At 32.5% G+C, this 24,022-nt stretch overlaps 1 protein-coding gene across 11 annotated transcripts in view; it reads left to right on the plus strand.

Annotated features, from left to right (window-relative positions):
* The window catches only part of LOC107137246 (WD repeat containing planar cell polarity effector), a 487,063-nt gene that overhangs the window by 396,749 nt on the left and 66,292 nt on the right, over window positions 1-24,022 (plus strand). For all 11 annotated transcript variants that reach the window (XM_048804219.1, XM_048804220.1, XM_048804222.1 and 8 more), the window contains one exon: window positions 208-310. In XM_048804219.1, coding sequence (XP_048660176.1) covers window positions 208-310 — 103 coding nt within the window. The remainder of the gene's footprint in view (window positions 1-207; window positions 311-24,022) is intronic.

Consider the following 24,022-nt stretch of genomic DNA (forward strand, 5'->3'; position numbering starts at 1 on the left):
ATGAAATGATTAAATAATAGCCTTTAGTTGTGACTTTGATCTCTAATTAAGAAAAATTTGTTTGCCCTGGAAAACAGAAATATAAGTACAAAAAAGAATATTCATTGGTCATATGTATTTTGTAATTTAAACAGGAAGCTGCTTCTTTTCAAAATCTCCTTTGTAACTTAACCAAGATTAATCTTTTATTTCACTTTATTTCCAAAGGATATCCATTACCTTGCCCTAGATAAGGGTGAATTGGCACTAGCTGAAGTGGCAAGAAAAAAAGCTAGTGATATTGATGCAGAATCAATAACCTCTGGAGTCGGTAAGAATTAATACTTTTTTTTAAAGTTCCTTTTGTTTTAATTCTTACTCAGAATCATTTCTAGTTGTAGGGCATGGTTGGTTAATTTGAATTGCTTTCTTTGTAAAGACAGTTAACTTTTTAAAAAGTTAAAATTTTTAAAAAGTTAAAATTATTAAGCCTTGACAAATGATATAATATCAATAAGTTGGAATTATACATGAAAATTGATAATTTGTGATTATGTGATCACTATTTAGCAAAAAGTAAAGGCATTGTTCTTTGCATAAGATTTTGGGGTGAGTTTATTATTACCATCAGTGCCATTATGGACCAACACAGAAACTTAACCATTTATACATAGGTCATATGTTCAAAGAATTCTCTCCTACGTGAGACAAAGCATTTCACATAGGATCAGGTTTGACAGGTGATTTGTTTTCTGTTCAGAAGCTGCTAGTGTCATTTTGCAGTGTAATATTCAAAGACGGATCAGAAGCCCAGATTGAATCTAAAGGCCAACTTAAACTTTACAATATACAAAAATAAAAGATTTAAAAGTATATCAGCATGAACTTCCTTTTTCTAAACTTAGTTTATCTAATGTCACTAAATCTGGCAGTAGTAATACTTGGACATCACAATTTCCTGTTCTTCCTAGTATTTCTTATTCTTAAATTACACAAAGGACCCTCAGAATTATAAGTAAAATTGCTTCATTTCTCTATGTAAGTCCTATGAAACAAATATTTTAATAATATTCCCACTTTGTTAGTGCTTGAAAATATAATGAGTCACTACCCTGAGCAGTCGTCTTATACTTTGGGTGATGTTTGCTGCCAAATGGGCCAACTCTTAGCTTCTCTACAATGTGACCACCGATTCCACTGTTCAACATGGTAGTGGAGGGAACTCAAAGCCATACCATTAGTGTAGCTCCAGACCTGAACACTAGGACTGATAATTACTTACCAGTAAGAGAATCATATTCTCCTTCCACACCTAAGAGTGTTGGAGATTGAGCACAAAAGATGCCAAGACTACTTTCAGAGCTCCATTTCTATGGAGCTAATATTCTTAATTGTATTCAGCGTGAGTATTCCTTATAATACTAAAAAGTTATTCTTACCTAATAGTAACTCTAGTTGGTCTATTGCTATATCTTTTTACTTACAAAGTCTGTGATGTGCCTCCTACTAATAATATTAGTAAACTGGAGGTGGTGGCATATGCCTATAATCCCAGTGGCTCAGGGGGCTGAGGCAGGAGGACCACAAGTTCAAAGTCAGCATCAGCATCTTAGCAAGATCCTAAGCAACTTAGTGAGACCCTGTCTCAAAATAAAAGGGCTGGGGGTGTATCTCAGTGGTTAGGTGCCCCTGGGTTCAATCCCCCAGTACCAAAATAATAATAATAAAATATTAATAATCTATTATTTATTGAATGCTCCCTAAGGACAGATACTATTTTCAGTTACAGATAGCAGCACATCCTCACTACAATTCTGTGAGGTACATACAATTTATATTTGTTATGAGAAGTCACTTGCAACCAAATGCTGAAACCACACCATAGTAATAGGGATTATGATGTTATGGGGATACCAATATCCTCCATCCCCTTTCTTAGCCATTTAGGAAGACACAGCAAGATGTTAATTCATAATCATTCCTGTCAATTTTCCTGGGTCCTGAATTTTCCACTAAGGGATTAGATATAATTAATCTTTCAAAGCTATTTAAAGGGTAAAAGGGAAGGGAGAGAAATTACCATGAAATTTCAGGAAACTGAAGAAATGCTTCTATTCTTCAGAATGTATCTTGTGCCCCTATTCTTTAATCAAGTTACTGTAGCCGCTGATAATTACTAACCAGAAGGCTTGGTGTTCCTCCTTTGGGTCCTGCGTCATTTCTACCAAATATCTTTTTTCACTAAAGCCTTATGACCCAGATTACTAACAAAGATACTATTAGGTAACATCAGTAACTAGCAAGAGGTTAACTTCTTAGATAAATGTTCTGTCCCACTTTCATTCCAGAAAACTGGGTGACTCCCAGTCATACCAAACAGTGTTTAGGAAAGAATCTCTAGTTTTCTCATCATGGTCTAGTCCCAGCTTTTCATTTCAGCCTATATCATTCTGAGAAAAGCTAATTTCTCTCAAATTCCCTCAGTTTAACTCACTATTCTCTCAAACTTTTCCCAAAGCAGAGAGAGATTAAATTTTTGGCTTTCAAAAGTGTTCTCTGATGTGAGGAAGAGACCAAATTGTAACATATCAAGAGTACTTAAGTAGTTCAGTCTAGACATGGGAGAATCTAAAAAAGTATCACATAGACTTGTTAACACAATTCAAAGCAAGAGTTGCTAAAGGAAAAGCTCAATGATGACTATCAATGAAAAATATGTTAATATTTTCATTTGAAGCATAACTAACATTCATACAGAAAGTACACAAATCATAAGTATATGACTCCATGAATTTTGACAAAGAGAACACATTCTTATAACCAATATTCAGGCTAAGTACATTACCAGGACCCCAGAGGTCCTCCTGTAACACCTTTAAATCCTATACCCTTAGCCCAACTATCTAGACTTTTTAAAAATTAAATTATTTATTTATTCTAATTTGTTATACATGATGGCAGAATGCATTTCATTTCCTATTGCATATATAAAGCACAATTTTTCAAGTCACTGATTGTATGCAAATATTTTCACACCATTCATGTCTTCATAAATGTACTTCATAACATTCCACTATCATTCCTTTACCCTTGTTCCCTCCTTTGCCCTCCTTCCCCTTTGCCCTATCTAAAGTTCCTCCATTTCTCCCATGCTCCACCCACCCATTGCCATTATGATTCAGCATCCTCATATCAAAGAAAATATTTGGCCTTTGGTTTTTTGAAATTGGCTAACTTCACTTAGCATTATATTCTCTAACTCCATCCATTTACCTGCAAATGCCATGATTTTATTCCCTTTTATTGCTGAGTAACATTCCATTGTGTATATATGGCACATTTTTTAATCCATTCATCTACTGAAGGGCATCTAGGTTGGCTCCACAGTTTAGCTATTGGTGCTGCTATAAACATTGATGTGGCTGTGTCCCTGTAGTATACTGTTTTCAAGTCCTTTGGGTATAGATTGAGGAGAGGGATAGCTGGGTTAAACGGTGGTTCCATTCCCAGTTTTCCAAGGAATCTCCATACTGCTTTCCAGATTGGCTGCACCAATTTGCAGTCCCACCAGCAATGTATAAGTGTGCCTTTTCCCCCACATCCTCGCCAACACTTATTGTTGTTTATATTCTTAATAGCTGCCATTCTGACTGGTGAGATGAAATCTTAGAGTAGTTTTGATTTCCATTTCTCTAATTGGTAGAGATGTTGAACATTTTTTCATATATTTGTTGATTGATTGTATATCATCTTCTGAGAAGCCTGTTCAATTCCTTGGCCCATGTATTGATTGAGTTATTCGGTTTTTTTTGTTTGTTTGTTTGTTTTTTTTTTGGTGTTAAGGTTTTTGATGCTTTATATATTAGAGATTAGTGCTCTATCTGATGTGCTTTTAGTAAAGATTTTCTCCCACTGTAGGCTCTCTGTTCACTTCATTGATTGTTTCTTTTGCTGAGAAGAAGCTTTTTAGTTTGAATCCATTCCATTTATTGATTCTTGGTTTTAATTCTTGTATTATAGGAGTCTTATTAAGAAAACTAGGACCTAATCCAACATGATGGAGATTTGGGCCTACTTTTTCTTTCATTGGGCACAAAGTCTCTGGTTTAATGCCTAGGTCCTTGATCCATTTTGAGTTGAGTTTTGTGCATGGTGAAAGAGAAAGTTTTAATTTCATTTTGTTACATGTGGATTTCCAGTTTTCCCAGCACCATTTCCAACTATCCAGACTTTTGTAACACAAAATAAAGTTTTTATAATAGTTTTACAGTAGTTTCTAACAGTTGTAATTCTTTCAGTCTTATAGGTGTGTAACAATATTCCAACATATAAATATGACAATTTTATTTATTCTACTTTTGATGGATATTTTGGAGATTTCTGACTTTAAATGCAATATATGAAATAAACTACATATATTATGTACATAAAATATCAAGTTTTAATATTTGATTGTCTACCTTTTATTATTTTGTTTCCTCTTCTAGCAGTCTTGTTTTATTCCTGGTATTCTGGTCATTTACACAGGATAAATTATATAAAACTCACACCAGTCAACCATGCTTTTATATGGCCTGGTAAGGCAAAAAAGATATTCAACTTTGACATGTTTGAGTGTTTTATGATTTTAAGCAATGATGATTTCAGGTAGAAATATCTGGGGTATTGTTAGTCTTCAATTTCCTATTCTCTAATATATTATGTGTTATATTATGTTAAATATCAGAGATAAATGTTTAAAGTTTACAAAAATGTCTTGTGTTTCTGAGTATTCACTTTGGTACTAAATGTATTACTTCACCTTGAGAGACCAATAGCTTGTGCCTCAGTTTTCTCATTTTAAAAGAGATGAAAATATTAGTACCTATGATATGGATTATTATTAGTTAATTCATGCTTCAAACAGTGTCTGGCAAAGATTAAAGCACAGTAATGGCTAGTGCCTTTAAAAATAAAAATGTGTATTTGTAGTAATAAACATTCTTGAGTGATGAGAGATCACACCTATAAAATACAGGTTTTATTGGTTCTTCTTGATTAGTCCTTAATTTAATTCCTATATGTTTTAAGTTTTAACATTATGTATTAAATATGGGATATAATAAATCATTTGTGTCAGAAAAGTATTATGGATGGACATCCAGTAAGATTTTCCCTTAAAGATTATAAATTTATAATTGTGTCCTTTCCAGTTTAACTGAGAACTCAGTCTGTAGTAAATACAAACTATAAAGTCAAATCTGTCCTCTATCACTTCCATCTTTGGCCAAGGCTTAATGAGCTTCATTGGTGATGGTGCTGTAAGGCCAATGATAATATTAGGTATGGAATATTCTAGGCGACCACAAAACACAATCACTTAACAAAGAAATAATTTTATTTCATTTTTACATAACAATCTTGGGGTATGTTCCAGAACTGGTAAAGCATGCTAGCTATTAGGTTACCAATGTTCTTCTACCTTGTTGCTTCTCATTATTAGGATATATAGCCTTCATCTACATCACTGAGGAAGTGCATCCTAGTCTATAGAAAGGGGTAAAAAGGAGGAAGGTAAACTTTTCTTGCCCAGAGTACAACCCAGGGGTTGTACACATCACTTGCTCATATCCCATGAGGCAGAACCAGGTCATAAGGCTACACTAACTGTAAGAAAGTCTAATAATATCTTTAGTGGAGTGATCATGTGCCCGGAAAACACTTATTACTGAAAAATCAAAAGCCATGTTGAGGGACAGCTAGCAGTTTATCTGTAAGAGTTATTTGAAGAATAATATTTAGGAAAAAAAACCCAGGGAAACAATTTCTTTCATATAATCCTTATATGCAGAGAAATGAAAATGTAAAAGATATCCCAGCTGCACTTAATGTGGCTGTCTACACATTTATATATTATGAAATTCTTCCAAATGTATTATATTGCCAAATACATTTATTAAATATAATCTTTCAGAAAGAAACAATGTTATAAAAAATCTGTAACTTTAAAAGCTGTAGCTTTATAAGTTGCCATCTCCTTTTAAAATGTGTTTGTGGCAGGGCATAGTGGGACATGCCTGTCATCCCAATGGTTTGGGAAACTGAGGCAGGAGGATTGTGGGTTCAAAGCCAGCTTCAGCAACTTAGCAAGGCCCTAAGCAACTCTGTGAGACCCTGTCTCTAAATAAAATATTTTTAAAAAGGTTTGGAGATGTGACTCGGTGGTTAAGCACCCTTGGGTTCAGTCCCCAGTACCTAAATAAATAAATATATTATTTAAAAATAAAAAATAAATATATATTTGAATTTCTGTTATAAAAGCCTATTCATGCTTTAATAGAGAGCTTTAGACAATACACTATAAAGGCTACAGTATAAAGATTAACCAGTGATAACTGAAAAAATCGTTGTTTACTTCTTATTTCTATGCATAATTTAATAAAATTGGAATCCTTATTTTCTTTTTTGTTACCCAAGGGCATAACATCAACATAGTCCCATGTTTTTTAGAAATCATTCAGACATTTGATTTTGAACTAAGTTTTCTTCCTCCTAAATGCCTTTTTGGTTTTACTATAAAATCGTGGTGTGATTGTAAAAATGTATAGAAATTATATCCAATAGATGATACATGGATGAAGGAAAAATATTTGCTATCTTACATTTAAATTATAATATTCTTTCAAGATTAAGCTTCAAAAGAACTTTTAGCTCTCCAAACAATTTAAACTGTGGCTAACTACCTCCTATACTGTGTTTGAGAGGGGCATTATGCTACCTGTTTGACTTAGCAGATATATTCATGCCAGCCTACTTTTGGCTTCACTTCACCTATCTTCCTTTATTATGACATGGTGTCAGTTTTGATCTGTACCTTCCTACCTCTAGGCATCTTTGTCTAAAGACATAATTTGAAACCTTTTATAATTATAAGCACATCAAAGACTAACTGGTTTGTTTGGCTGCAGAGATCTACACAAAACTAAGACTTGTATAACTTAAGAGGTGTACAGTTTTCAGTGACATTCCTAAGAATGCCATGATTATTAAATCTTTTGTTCTGTTCTTTGTGGTGATATAATGTTGTCCATCATGGAATGTGACATATATTACCAATTCTTATTTATCATAAGTATTGATTTTCTCTAAACTAGGTATTTCTTTTCTTGGGAAACTTTTCAACCATTTAAGTATTATTCACACATTTTTGAATTCTGAAATACTAGATAACTATCTTCTAAAACAAGGTGACAGTTTTTCAGAATTCACCCAATCATAAGTTGACAGTTACTCAGCAAAAGGTAATAGTGTTTTTCTGTGGAGAAAAGTATAAATGTTAAACATTTAGGCTGTCATTAACTCTACTTTTTCTCCTTTTGAGAAAGAAATCAAATGTCTAAAATCTTCTCTGCTTTACATATTAGTTAGACTAATAAAGAATACTGATTTAGGACAGAAAAAGCCACACTTAAATTTTTACAAGTAAACAATGAATTTTGCTTTAGGATTGGTTTATAATAATAATACTAACTAATGAAAGTATGTAGTTAAAGAATAAATGGAATATATATTAATATGGGTAACCTGAAGTATAATAAACATCTTCTATTAATAATTCCAAAATGTCGGGCTGGGGATGTGGCTCAAGCGGTAGCGCGCTCACCTGGAATGTGTGCGGCCCGGGTTCGATCCTCAGCACCACATACAAACAAAGATGTTGTGTCTGCCGAAAACTAAAAATAATAAATATTAAAAAATTCTCTCTCTTAAAAAAAATAATTCCAAAATGTAAATTGACAGAGTCACACAGTAACATGGTACAAATTTTAAGAACACTAAGATGGTAGTCAGGAATGCTAAGTTCTAGTGTTGGCTAACGTAGTCAAGACTAGTCATGATACTTAAAAGTCACTTTTGGGGCAGGGGGCAGTCTCAGTTTGCTCATTTATATTAGAAGAGTCTTAGTTTTTTTCCAGCACTAAAATTGTATTCATATGATTAGCTATGACAGGACAGAATTCAAACTAAGACACTATAAAATTCTAGCCAATGTATAACTGCTAAAAAATTTATTTATTCATATCTAATAAAATAGTACAGACCTATGTGGACAAAAAATAAACTTGAATATTTTCCTAGAGAACTTCTTTAGAATGCCTTATTCAAGATATTTTTAATTAAATCCTCTCAAAAAATGTAACACTAAGGAATCCAAGGAGAAGAGCTGATAATAGAAATAAGACTTTGTAAATAAACTGAATGGCTTCACATTATTACTTAACAAAAATAATAAGTTATTAAATTTTAGAGCTGAATTTGGACTTCTTACAGCTGTTTTACCTATATATAATTCTCTGTTAGAATCTGTATTAATTCTGAAGATAATCTTATGCCCCTATCATGTCCCCAGGAAATTTCAGTTCACAAATTTTTCTTATATAGTTGGTATATAAAATTTTTAAAACCATAAACTTGCTTTAGCAAAATTATGATATTTACCTTTTTCTTTACTATTTTACTATTGTGAAAATGACTTTATATAACCATAAATCTGTATTCTCAAAGGGTATTGGGGAAGAATCAGTTTTAATTGTCACTAGATTCTGAAGGCTTAAAGAAAATAAAATGTCTTACCTTCCCAGATCTAATCATACTGAAATACTTTTTGCTATGCAGCAGAATTATTTTAAAGCTGATTTATTTCAGCATTTACTGCATCCATACATACATACCTTTCAAGAAATACAGATGTCAGGAAGTATTCCAGTGGTACTTTGAGGCTGACTTTTATGCCCTTGCAAAGCCCAATTTTGTGTAACTCTTCCCAACTTCAAGTTCAATGACATCATACTGATAGTTTTCATGGTTAAATATTCCTGCCATGATTGATTGCAAGCTAACAAATTTTAAAAATTGTTTTGTTTTGTGGTGGGGAACAAATTGTTAATCACCTAAGAGCACATCACTTGAGGTAATCCCAGGCCATGGTTCCAGAAGGCCAAGTCTTCTCATATCAGAGAAAAGATCTATAAGTCTTCCTGATTCTGCAACAACCAGAACTGCAATTGTGAATATTCACATATCCTTCAAATTCCTAAGGTATAATCAGAAGAATAAAAGAGGAAATAGGGTCCATATCATATATAATTTATTGTGTCTTTAAACCAATATAGCAGTATTGCCTAAAAGAAATGAATGCAAGCCACATACAGAACTTTAATATATCTAAGAATCATCTCATATTAGATGTTAAATTTTCATTACAAGTACTTTGTATTTGGATATCACAAAATTTACAGTTAAAGAAGTCATTTCAGATACACCAGTTGTTTCACATATTCTTAAAATTAACTGAATATCAGTTTTGATTCTAAAATATAAAAATAAAATTTAAAAGTCCAATTCCCCAGTCACATCGGCCATGTTTCAAGACACATGTAATAGTGGGTTACATGTGGGCAATGCAGTTCTATATCAGTAATTAGGAGTTTCCCAGAAGCTTGGGCCTTACTGTATACAGCTTGAAATGTGGAATCACATGAATTATTTCACTTTTCATGCCTTAATTTTCTAAGACAATAACAACCTTCAACGAATGATGTACTAATAGTTAATTCTAATTATTACTATAATCACAAAATGATTCACATGATATGTTGTAGCATCTCCCATTTTTGGCATGTCCTGTTAACAACTAATTAGTTGTCAAGCAGTAGCTGAATTCTGAAAAGAGTTTAAGCATATAAGGTGTTAATAGTAATAAACATTAAATGTTTACAGAGTGCTTTTCATCCTTAAAAGGCTTTACAAATAGTCATTAATCTGGTCACATATGTCATTCCTGTTAGAAGTTAATTCTGAGGCCAAAGAGAGCCTTTCTGCTATTAAAAAAGCAAAAAACAAAACAACAAAACAAAACAAAAAACACCATTACGTACATTCTGTGCTATAATGAACATAAATTCTAGTGCTAATACCCTATTCCTGAGTGATAAACAAGATAAAATATTCATTTAATTGCTTTTCTGATTCTCTGTACCATAATATATGCTAATATCAATGGAGAAAAGTGGTGCTTCTTTACCATTTGTGAGTTGTCTATTAAACTAAAACATCAAATTTAGCTTTCTTGATTATAACACATTTTTTCCCAGTACTTGAGAGTGGACTTAGGGCTGTGTATATGCTAGGTGAGCACTTTACCACTGCTCTCCATCTCCAGCCCTTTTATATTTTGATATAGCAACCTAAAATTGCTTAGGCTGGCCTTGAATTTGTGATCCTCCTGTCTCTGCCTCCTGAGTAGCTGGCATTTCATGTGTGTACCATTACACCATACTTAAAATAGATTTTTAAATGCCACTTTATAGTGTTTGATCTCTAAACTTCCATCAGAATAATAATGCCTTCAAATTTTCAAAGTGCTTATCTGCATCATCTTATTATCTCAACTACATAAAAGATTAAAAAAAAAAGACAGGTGTTTTAAAGCTGACTTTTGGTGTTTAGCTTTTTGAGTTCTTTATATACCCTAGAGACTAGTGTCAAAAAAACAAATAACCCGATCAATAAATGGGCCAAGGACCTGAAGAGACACTTCTCAGAAGATGATGTACAATCAACAAATACATGAAAAAATATTCATCATCACTAGCAATTTAAGAAATGCAAATCAAAACCACTCTAGTCAGACTGGCAACTGTTTTGCATACAAACACAATAAGTATTGGCGAGGATGTGGGGAAAAGGGCACACTCATACATTGCTGGTGGGACTGCAAATTGGCGGAGCCAATCTGGAAAGCAGTATGGAAATTCCTTGGAAAACTGGGAATGGAACCACCATTTGACCCAGCTATCCCTCTCCTCAGTCTATACCCAAAGGACTTAGAAACTGCATACTACAGGGACACAGCCACATCAATGTTTATAGCAGCACAATTCACAATAGCTAAACTGGAACCAACCTAGATGCCCTTCAAGAGATGAATGGATTTTTAAAAATGTGGCATATATACACAATGGAATATTACTCAGCAATAAAAGAGAATAAAATGATGGCATTTGCAGGTAAATGGATGGAGTTAGAGAAGATAATGCTAAGTGAAGTAAGCCAATCCCAAAAAACCATATGCCAAATGTTTTCTTTGATATAAGAAGGCTGATTCATAGTGGGATAGGGAGGGAGAGCATGGGAGGAATAGACGAACTCTAGATAGGGCAGAGGGGTTGGAAGGGAAGGGAGGAGGCATGGGGTTATTAATGATAGTGGAATGTGATGATCATTATTATTTAAAGTACATGTATGAAGACATGAATTGGTGTGAATATACTATGTATATAACCAGAGATATGAAAATTGTGCTCTATATAGTATAATAAGAATTATAATGCATTCTGCTGTCATATATATATTATATATATATATATATATAATATATATATATATTATTTACATATATTACATATATATTATTTACATATATTACATATATATTATTTACATATATTACATATATATTATTTACATATATTACATATATATTATTTACATATATTACATATATATTATTTACATATATTACATATATATTATTTACATATATATATATGACTTTTGGGATGAAGCGCTCCTTTGTAAAGTTGAGTGAATTCATTCACTTAATTCCATGTAAGAATTAGAACCATAATCCAGGTCTTGTGATTTTAGTCATTTATCAAGTGCTCACTATATGTTGGAGAATATGTAGAACATATTTATGTATTTATCACTTGATGATCTCAACTTCACAACATATCTTTTTGAAATGAAGAGACAATATAATGCAGAAAGATTGTTACACTGTAAGTCCTTTTTACCACACTTTTCTACTATACTGAATCTAAAAATGGGATATTATCAGGGTAAGAAAATAAAGGAATAAGTCTTCATGAGAGTTTGATTTAAAACAATTTTTTTGGCATTAAAAAAAGGTAGCAAGAAAGGGTTTTTCTGTTCTCTTTGTTTACCATATTATACAGGGCCAAAAGTGAGTGCTTACACCCTGTGGATGTCACAGGGCTAGAAAGTCGCTTTGAACACTCATAGTCTCTACAGTACCTTGGTTGTGGTAAGATGACAGGTTATAATACTAATATGGAACTTGACATTATTACTATGATCTCTTTATTGACTTTTTTATGGATTTTTAAAAATAAATGACAACAGAGTGGTTGTATATAAAGTATGTTGACACCAATTCGTGTCTTCATACATGTACTTTGGATAATGATGTCCATCACATTCCACCATCCTTGCTAACCCCCTGCCCACTCCCTTCCCCTCCCACTCTTCTGCCCTATCTAGAGTTTGTCTATTCCTCCCATGCTCTCCCTCCCTACCCCACTATGAATCAGTCACATTATATCAGAGAAAACATTCAGCATTTGTTATTTTGGGATTGGCTAACTTCACCTGGCATTATCTTCTCCAGTGCCATCCATTTACCTGTAAATGCTATGATTTTATTCTTTTTTATTGCTGAGTAATATTCCATTGTGTATATATGCCACATTTTTTTATCCATTCATCCTCTGAAGGGCATCTTAAGCTAAGCATTTTTGTTTTTGTTTTGTTTTGTTTTTTACTTCTGAAATAGGAAACTTAAGCAATTCTTCTAGAACTAAAGGATGTTTTTTATTCAGTGATTATTTTGATTTAAAGCTATAATAGAGGATCATGCTTTTATTTACTAAATTAGCTTACTATAGCTAAATAATTTACATCGAGGCAATGATTGAGTTTGTGTAATTATTTTTTCTCAGTCAGAAAAATTCTTTTTTCGTCTTTACCTGAATAGCTTTCTGAACTTTTCATTTCATGTTGCCTCAGTAGCCACAAATAAGTTTTTTGGAGCTATTCTCGGTCATTCAGATCTTTATAATTTTCATAACAAATGATATGTCAACTTACATTTCACAGATAGTTCTAGGGTAGATTTTCTGTAAATTTTCACTCATTAGTTTTTATTTTCTGGCTAAATTCTATTGTACTAGATATTTACCATGTTCTATGTAAGACTGTTTCTAAAAAGGAAGTAAAATAAGTTTGTGTTATACATTCATATTTAAATACAAGTGAGAACAAAATGTGAAAGTGAAACATTCTATTTCTAGGCAAACTTTTTCCTTATCCAAAATTAGGTGTACTCAATAATTTATATACTATAGTAATAAGTAGAGATGACTATTTTGTTATTTTATGAAACTTGTAGTTTTTCCAAGCTAATAATCCAGGCATTTGAAATGCATTTATTCAAGCAAAAGAAATAGCTAGCAAATATTTTCATGTCAGGTGGTATGCATGCTAAGTTTTTATAACCTTCTGTTTATTCAACATAAGGTAACTTGATGTGACAGGGTGTGACATATCACAAAGATGACTCAGGACAGGAATGTCAAGAAATTCCTGAAATCTTCTTAAAAACAATACCTTTAAAAAGGACTTAAATAAGTAGTATTTTAAAGATTTATAGTCTTTTTTTCCTGTTACTTATCAAAGAATTGAGTTCAAATGTTAGGAAAGTCTTTTACTCGGGGAAAAAAAAGAAATATCTTGCAATTGGCATGAGGTGGAAGAAATTGCTAGGTTTCTCTGGGTTGGAGTGTCTTCCACCAGATGTAGCTATTTAGTGTTTATATATCTCTTTGTTGATCAAACAATTCAAGTGATAATTCTTTACATTCCAAATTTTCTGTGATGTACTTAGCTGTCCTCACAAACTGCGTCCCAAAGTATGATTTTTAACAAAAGGTATGGGTAAATGTGTTGATAACAAAATTTGCTTCTGAAGAGCCAAATTTTGTTTATATCATAGGAAAATAAGCATTTAATATTAAAGAAAAACATATATTTGGAGGAATATACATATTGTTAAGTATTCAACACAAATAATTTTGACTAAGTGAACACACCAGCATAACTGGCATCCAGACCATGAAACTAAATTTACCAACATCCCAAAAAGCTCCTTTGTCCTATCTTCTCACTCCAAAGGATAATCACTCCTGTCTTTTAAGACTATGAATCAGATTTTCATGGTTTTGGAAGATAATGACACATCCTTATCTAGAAATATCTCATAAGTGTATGTGTACTGTAAGATATACAAAGATGACTATTTAGGTCTCTTTTTTTAACCTTCATTTTATTTATTTATTTATTTTTATATGGTGCAGAGGATGGAACCCAGGGCCTCACACGTGCTAAGCAAGTGCTATACTGCTGAGCCACAACTCGGGCCCCTATTGAGATCTTTTTATGGGGTGGAGGGGCCTGATATTTCACTTAATATTATGTTTTGAAGTGCATCTATACTGTTAGGTATATTATTCCATTATATTCCAGTTTTGTTTATTCTTTTTGTCATTGATAGACATGTGGGTTGTTTCCAGTTTGGGGCTATTGTAAATGTTCTTCTATATATGCCCTTTGTGAATTTATGTACCTATTTCTTTTGGGTATAGTATCTAGGACTTGAATTGTTGGATCTTAAGGCATTCATTCATTCAACTTTACTGGAAATTTCTGAAGATTGTTTTAGAGTAAGTGTAGCAATATATTCTCACTATCAGGACACAAGAATTCCATTTCATTTTCGTCCTTGCCAACACTTGATCTCCTGCCAACCATCATTGCCATTTTTTTCATTATGGAGAGTATATAGTGATATTACACTGCTGATTTAATTTATATTTCCCCAATAACTCATGACTCATGAAACTATCTTTTTACATGTTTGCATGTTTATTGGAAATTTGGATTTATCTTTTGTGAAGTTCCCTTTCAAGACTTTTGCTCATTGTTCTATTGAGTTACCATTTTTTACCTTATGTTTTCCATTTATTTCTTCCACATCTTTTGTTGGATATATGCACTGCAAATATTTTCTCCACTCTTGAGTTATTTATTTATTTATTTTATTTTTAATATTATCTCTTACTGAACAGAATTTTTACTATTAATATATTCCAGTGTACCCATTTTTTATTGTTACTATTTTGAACTATTTTTTAAAAGCTTACTGTATTCCAAGGTCATGAAGAGATTTCTTTGTGGGTTTTTTGGTTTGTTTTTTTTTTTAAGATATTTTCTCTCTCAAATTCAGATCTTTAATCACTGTGAAACTGACTTTTGTACATTCTGTGAGTCAGGGTTTTAAAAATTTATGTTTTTACCACATGGATAGCCAAATGACCTTAAACTATTTATTTTAAAAGATTATCCTTCCCATTATTCACTATAGGATCATCTTTGTCATTAATCAGGTAACCACAGTATATGTGATATTTCTGACTTCCTTGGTTTCATCGCTTTATTCTTTGATCAATATCAATTTATGTAGATTTGTAGTACATTAAGTCTTCAAACTTAGTTCTTCAGAATTGCTTGGTCCTTTGCATTTCCATTTCTATTTTTAAAGCAATTATCAATTTACACAAAAACACTAGTATAGTCCTAAACGGACACCTTACAAAAGAGGACATACCTATGAAAAAATGTTCTGTATCATATGTCATCAGGGAAATGCAAATTTAAAGAAAAGTTAACCACATGCTTATAATAATAGTCAAAATCTAGAACACTGACCACCAAATAGTAGTGAGGATATGGAATAACAGGAACTTTTGTTCATTGCTGGTGGGAATGCAATATGCAAAACTTAGCAGTTTCTTACAAACTAAGTATGCTTTAACCATTTAGCCCAGCAATTGTACTCTTTGATATTTATTCAAAGGGATTGAAAACTTACATGCACATAAAATCCTGTACACTCTTTTTCACAGCCTTGTTCACAAATGACAAAACTTGGAAGCAACGAAGTTGTCCTTTAGTAGATGAATGGATAAATTAACTGTGGCACATCCAGTGAAATATTATTCAGCACTACAAATAAATGAGCTATCAAGCCATTAAAAGACATGAAGAAACCTTAGATGTATATTACTAAGTCAGAGAAGCCAATCTGAAAAGCTACATGCTGAATGACATACTGGAAAAAAGCAACACAATATAGAGACAAAATATAAATGAGTGTCAGAGATTAGGGGGGAAAGAGGAACAAATGGATAGAGCACAGAGGATTCTTAGGGAAAATATCTATAGAATATTATAATTAATACATTTCATTGCACATTTGTCAAAACCCATAGAATGTACAATGCCAAGAGTAAATCCTAATGTAAACTATGATTCTGGGTGACACAGATGTACAAATATAGGTTCATTGATTTAATAAATGACATGCTAGTGGGAATACTGGTAAGGGGTGAGGCTATACTTGTGTAGGAGCAGGGAAGATATGAGAAATCTCTAATTTTGCTGTGAACTTTAAATAATTCTTTAAAAAGACTTGAAAATGAGAGTTCTTTCAATCTTCTAAGATCTTCTTTAATTTCTTTAGTGTTCTGTAGTTTCATTGTACAGGTCTTTTCACCTCTTTTTTTAGATTGATTCCCAAGTATTATGTTTTTTTTGAGGTTATTGTGAATGGGGAGTCTTTAGAAGATGGAAAGATCTTCTATGCTCCTGGATAGGCAGAACTAATATTGTCAATATGGTCATACAGATTATACAGATTTAATGTTATACAGATTTAATGCAATTCCTATTAAAATCCAAATGACATTCTTTATAGAAATATTTAAAGGAATCATGAAATTCATTTGGAAAAATAAGAGGCCCATAATAGCCAATACCATCCTTAACAAGAAGAATGAAGCAGGAGGCATCATAATACATGCCAGACCTTAAACTATACTACAGAGCCATAGTAACAAAAACAGTGAGGCACCAAAACAGACATGTACACCAATGGTACAGAATGGAAGACACAGAGACAACCCACATAAGTACAGTTATCTCAGACAGAGGTGCCCAAAACATACATTGGAGAAAAAATAGCCTCTTCACCAAATGGTCCTGGGAAAACTGGAAATCCATATGTAGCAAAATGAAATTAAGCCCCTATTTCTGACCCTGCATAAAACTCAACTGAAAGTGAATAAAAGACTTAGGTACTAGAACAAAAGACTCAAGCAAACCCAAATCATCACCACGTCAGCTTAGGAACTGACTTTCTTAACAAGACTCCTAAAACTCAAGAACTCATCCCAAACAAAAAAGCTTCTTCTCAGCAAAGGAAACTATAACGTGAAGACAGACCCTACAGAGCAGAGTAAAATCTTTACCACGTGCACGTCAGAGCATTAATCTCCAGGATATGTAAAGAACTGAAAAAATTTAACACCAAAGAAACAAATAACACAATCAAAAAATGAGCCAAGGAACTTAATGGACACTTCACAGAAGGAGAAATACAATTGATCAACAAATATATGAAAAAAATGTTCAATATCTCTAGCAATTAGAGAAATGCAAATCAAAAGTACACTGAGATTTCATCTCACTGAAGTCAGAATGGCAACAATCAAGAACATAAGTAACAATAACTGTTGGGGAGGATGTGGGGAAAAGGTACACTCATACTTGCTGGTAGGACTGCAAATTGGTACAACCACTCTGGAAAGCAGTATGGAGATTCCTCAGAAAACTTGGAATGGAACCATCATTTAACTCAACTATACCACTCCTCAGTTTATATTCAAAGGACTTAAAAATCAGCATACGTTAGCAGCCACATCAATGTTTATAGCAGCTCAACTCACAATAGCTAAACTATGGAATCAGTGTAGGTGCCCTTCAACAAATGACTGGATAAAGAAAATGTGGTATATATACACAACAGAATATTACTTAGCCTTGAAGAATGAAATCATGGCATTTGTCAGCAAATGGATAGAACTGGAGGATATCATCCTAAATGAAATAAGCCAAACCCACACATCTTCTCTGATGTGTGGATGCTAATTCACAATAAGGGAGGGAGGCTAGGGAAAAGTAGAGGTACTTTGGATTAGGTAGGGAGGGGAGAAGGTATGGGGGTAGGATGGATAGGAGAATGAATTGGACTTTATTACACTATGTGCATATGTGACTACACTACCAGTGTGATTCTATGTCATGTAAAACCAGAAGAATAAGAAGTAATATCCCACTTATGTATGATGTGTCAAAATGCATTCTACATACATAACTATTTAGAACAAATAAAAAGATTTGGAAATGAAAAAAATACTATTAGGACTTTAGGTTTGCAATGAATTCATAAATCAATTTATGGAGATTGTCATCTTTACAACATTGAATCTTTCATGTGTTATATGTACTTCCATTTATTTAGGTCGTCTTTCATTTTTCTTAATATTTATAATTATCCACATCTTAAATATATTTCCTTAAATTTGTTTATAGGTATTTAAGATAGCTATCTATTCTAAATGGTATATTTTGTGCTTTGTTTTCTATATATTTGCTTTCTATATTTATAAATAGATTTTTTGCATATTGGATTTGTATGCAGTGACAAACTGAAACAAATACATACTCCTTAGGAGAGAAATATGGGATGGCTCATGAGAAAGAGGCTGAAAGAATCTGACTCAATCTCAGTTCCAGAGGTTCTCATGGTAACCCCATTATTCTCTGAGTTGCTTGAGAATCTGTTCTCCTTGAAACAAAAACATTAACCAAAGCCATCTTTGACTATCAATGTCCCATACATGGACCACTTGTGAATTTATTGTATTGGATGGGGGGGTACTAGGGATTGAACTCGTGGACAATCGGCCACTGAGTCACATCCATAGCCCTATTTTGCATTTTATTTTAGAGACAGGGTCTCACTGAGTTGCTTAGTGCCTTGCTTTTGCTGAGGTTGTCTTTAAATTTACAATCCTCCTGCCTCAGCCTCCCAAGTCATTGGGATTATAGGCATGCACCACTGTGCCCAGTTGTATTTATTTCTATTATCTGTTGATTCTCTTGTTTCCCAGTGGTATAATGCCATCTCTTGGCTTTCCTTGTGATTTCTGATTAAATTCTACACCTTGAATCCAAAATATTATAGAAGCCCCAATGGTGTCATTCCTTCATAGAGGATTTATTTTTACTCTGTTAAGCAGAAAGAATTCAAGAGACTAAGCTAAATGGAGACTAGGTTGTAGTACTGCTACAATTCAGTCTACCTCTGGTCTTCCTCTAGTTCTAAGATATATGTATATATATGTAGGCATATGTATTATATATAATCCGTATTTAATTTAAAATTGGATAATTTTAAAAATTTTAATTCATATTTCTGTTTATAATCAAAGGAAGCACTGGTGTACTAAAAATTCCTCTATCCTACCTGAAAGAATTATTTAAGATATTATCATTTATAGTTCTTTCTCTTTTTTCCTTAGAATTTTTATTGAGAAATAATACTTATACATTTTTATGGGATATATTATAATTCAATTAATGTATACATTGTATAATGATAAAATCAGGAAAATAAGCACTTTTATTTCTTCAGTATGAATCTTTTAATATATATTTTTAGTTGTCAATGGATCTTTTTATTTTATTTATTTATATGCAGTGCTGAGAATCAAACCCAATGCCTTACACATGCTAGGCAAGTGCTCTACCACCCCAGCCCCAATGTAAATCATTTTTATGTGTTGGGAATTTTGTATTCTTCTGGTCATTTTGAAATATAGATTACTTTAACCCTACTGTGCCACAAAAAACTGGAACTAATTCCTCCACTTTGTTCTTCTATAAGATGAGTTTCCAGAAATGAGTGAGAACATGTGGTGTTTGTCTCTGTGTCTGGTTTATTTCACTTAACATATGATCTCAGTTCCATCCATGTAACTGCAAATGACAGAATTTCATTATTTTTATGGCTAAATAATATTCCATTGTGTAATGCATCCATATTTATACATTCATCCACTGATAGGTACCTAGCTTAATTCCATATCTTAGTTCTTATGAATAGTGTTGCAATAAACATGGGAGTGCAAGTCTATCTTTGTTATAATGACTTCAGCTTCTTTGGATGTCTACTGAGTAGTAGAATTCCTGGATTATATAACAGTTCTCCTTCTAGTTTTTAAAGAAATGTCCATACTGTTTTCTGTAAAAAGGCTGCATAATTTATATTCCCACCAAGAATGTATTAGAGTTCTTCTTTCTCTGCATCCTCTCCAACATTTGTTATTTTTTTCTTTTTAATGACAGCCATTCTCATTGTCATTTTGATTTACATTGGCCTGTTAGTAAGATAGAGTATTATTTCATATACTATTTGACCATTTATTTGTATTTCTTCTACTGAAAAGTGTCCAGATATTTAGCCCATTTTCAAAATTAATTTTTTTGGGTTTTGGTTTCAGTTCTTTGAGTTATTTATGTATTTTGGATATTAATGTCATTAGACAAGTAGTGGGAAAATAATTCCTCCCATCTGTAGGTTATCCTCTTGATTATTTTTCTTAGCTGTGTAGAAACTTCTTAATTTGTTACAATCCCATTTATTTTTTACTTTCATTGCCTATGCCTTTGGAATCCTATCTAAAAATATCAGTGTTTTGTCAACAATGTTTTAAAGCCTTTCCCCTATGTTTTCTTGTAATAATTTCATAGTTTCAGGTTTTACATTTAGGTTTTGTTCCATATTGATGTGAGGAAGAGATCTAGTTTCATTCTTCTGCATGTGTACATCCAAATTTGCCAACACAATTTATTAGAGCAGTTAAACTTGGTGCCTTTGTTAAAAACAGTTGGCCAGGACTGGAAGCGTGATAGTAGAGTTCTTGTCTAGCCTGCACAAGATCCTTGGTTCAATCTCTAGCAGTGCCAAAAACAAGTATGTGTATGTATCTTTTGAGAGATATATAATTTTTTATTATATATATTTATAGGCTATAAGTATGTAGATTAATTCCTGTGTTCTATGTTCTGTTCCATTTGTCTGTGTTAGTTTTAAAGCCAGTAACATGCTGCTTTTTAGAATGTTTTGAAGTCAGGTATGTAAAAGATCCAGCTTTTTTGTTGTTGTTTTTCCACAGGATTGCTTTAGTTATTCTGGGTCTTTTATAATTTGATATGTATTTTTTAAGTTTTCTATTTCTGTGAAGAAAGTCATTGGTATTTAGGAATTACTTTGGATCTATAGATCACTTTGGGTAGTATGATCATTTTAACATTATTCTTTCAACTCATGAACACAGGTGTATCTTTCCTTTTGTGTATTTTATTTCTATTTCAGCAAGTTCAGTTTCTGTTAATTTCTTCCACTCCAATTTGAATGTCCCTTTATTTTTCTTTCCCTTGCCTAATTGCTCGTTACAACTTCCAAAACTTTATTAAATACAGCAGTGAAAGTAGATATCTTTATTCCAGATCATAGAGGAAAATACTTTCAGCTTTTCCCCCTTCAGTATGATATTGGTTGTGGTTTGTCATTTATAAACCGTTGGTATTTTGAGTTATAGTCCTTGTATAATTTGTTAAATGCTATCACATACTTTTTCTGCTTTTATTGAGATAATCATTGATTTTTGTTCTTCATTCTGTTGGTTTGTTGTATCATATTTGCATATTTGAACTGTTCTTGCATCCTTGGAATGAATCCCACTTGCTCATTGTGTATGATTTTTTTTTAGTTTTTTTTTAGTTTTTTCGGCGGACACAACATCTTTGTTAGATATAAAGGGTTTTTTTCACATATAATTGTTCATAGTAGTTTCTTTAAATCCTTTGTAGTTCTGTCATATTGGTTATAATGTGTCCCTTTTCATTTCTGATTATATTTATTTGGGTCTCCTATGATTTAGTCCAGAAAAGATTTGTCAGTTTTGTTTATCTTTTTGAAAAAATCAACTATGTGATCTTTTGATTATTTAATTTTGATTTTATTTTTGCTCTGATATTGGTTATTTCTTTTCTTCTACTAATTCTGGGTTTATTTTGTTCTTACTTTTCTGAGTCTTTTAGATGTATTTCTAGGTTTATTTGAGATGCTTCTGCTGTTTTGATGTACACTTCCATTGCTACAAATGTCCCTCTCTATCACTTTTGCTGTATACTACAGATTCTGATATATTAGGCCATCATTTTCATTTTGTTTCAAAAAATTCTTTCGTTTCCTTTTTAATTTCATTAATTACCCACTGGTCATTTAGGAGCATGTTGTTCAATCTCTATATATTTGTATATTTTTCCATTCTCTATTGATTTGTACTTTTATTCAGTTGTGGCCTAAGATAAATGATGTGATTTCAGGTTTTGACTGAAATTTACTGAGACTTAATATGTGGCTAACATGATCTATCCTGGAGAATGTTCAATGTGCTAATGAGAATGTGTATTTTGCTGCTGCTGTATGAAATGTTGTGTAAATGTCTGTTAGGGTCATTTATTCTGTAGCATAGTTCAACTCAGCTGTTTCAGCACTGATTTTCTGTCCAATAAGGAAAGTGGAGTGTTGAAGTCCCCAACCATTGCTATATTGGAGTCCATCTTTCCCTTTATATCTAATATTTGCTTTATGTATTTGGGTTTATATATTAGGTTTATACCATGTTGAGTGCATGTAGTTTTTGATTTAAAGTCTGCTTTATCTAATATGAGAATAGGTATTTCTACTTATATTTGGCTTCCATTTGTGTTATATCTTTTTCCAACCCTTCACTTTCAGCCTGTATGTGTCTTTAAGAGTGAAGTGAGTTTCTCATAAGCAGTATGCAGTTGGGTCTTGTTTATTTTAATCCATTCCATTAGTCTGAATCTTTGAATTTAATCAGTGTATATAAAAAGTTATTATTAATATGTGTGTACTTTGTCCTGTCATTTTGCTAGTTGTTTTCTGCTTTATATGTACATATTCTTTGTCCTTTCTACCTTTCTTATTTATATTTGTGATTTGGTAATTTTCTGTTATGCTAAGGTTTATTTTTCTCTTCCATCTATCTGTTCTACACATTTGTGTGATTTCATGATGGTGGTTATTATCTTTTTGTTTTCTAGTATAGGACTCCCCTTAAGTATTTCTTGTAGTGCTGAAATGGTAGTGATGAGTTCTCTTAATTTCTGTTCCTCTGGGAAAGACTATTTCTCTTTAATTTCTGAGAGGATAGTTTTGCTGTATATTATATTCTTCTATTCCACTATAAGTCTAAAAGGCATTCCTTTTTATGTGAATTGATGTTTTTCTTTCTGCTTTTAGAATTCTCTTTGGGTCAAAGTGGGTATGGTGATGTATGCCTGTAATCCCAGTGACTCAGGAGATTGAGACAGGAGGAGTTCAAGTTGGAAGCCACCCAACTTGATCTTATCAACAACTTAATAAGATCCTGTCTCAAATTTAAAAAAAAATTTAAAAGAGGTGATGGGGGATATAGCTCAGTGGTGTAATGCCCCTGGATTCAACCCCTAGTGCCAAAAAGGAATTCTCTTTTATTCTTATACTTTTGACTACAATATGTCTTGATGAAGGTTATTTTTAGTGGACTCTTCTTGGACCCTGACCTTCTTTTTTATTTTAAATCTATTTTTGAAATACTACAAATACATAATTAGTTTCAAAACAGCAAAATATGAATCCTCATAATAAAGAATGACAGAATGTTTTTTAAAATGTATTTGTAAGTTTCAACTTGTCACTTGGAGAGTTTCTTTTTTAATTTGTCATTTATTGATCTTAGTTTAGAGTGCAATTGGGTTTTTTTTACTTATTAATTTATTTTTGTTTATATATGACAGGAATGCATTACAATTCCTACTATACATATAGAGCATAATTTTTCATATCTCTGGTTGTATACATAGTATATTCACACCAATTTGTGTCTTCATACATGTTTTCTGGATAATAATGATCATCACATTCCACCATTATTAATAACTCCATGCCCCCTCCCTTCCCCTCCAACACCTCTGCCCTATCTAGAGTTTGTCTATTCCTCCCATGCTCCTGCTCCCTATCCCACTATGAATCAGCCTCCTTATATCAAAGACAACATTCGGTATTTGGTTTTTTGGGATTGGCTAATTTCACTTAGCATTATCTTCTCCAATGCCATCCATTTACCTGCAAATGCCATGATTTTATTTTCTTTTTATTGCTGAGTAA

Source organism: Marmota marmota, unplaced genomic scaffold (genome assembly GCF_001458135.2).
Source record: "Marmota marmota marmota unplaced genomic scaffold, marMar, whole genome shotgun sequence".
Classification (NCBI taxonomy): Eukaryota; Metazoa; Chordata; class Mammalia; order Rodentia; family Sciuridae; genus Marmota; species Marmota marmota.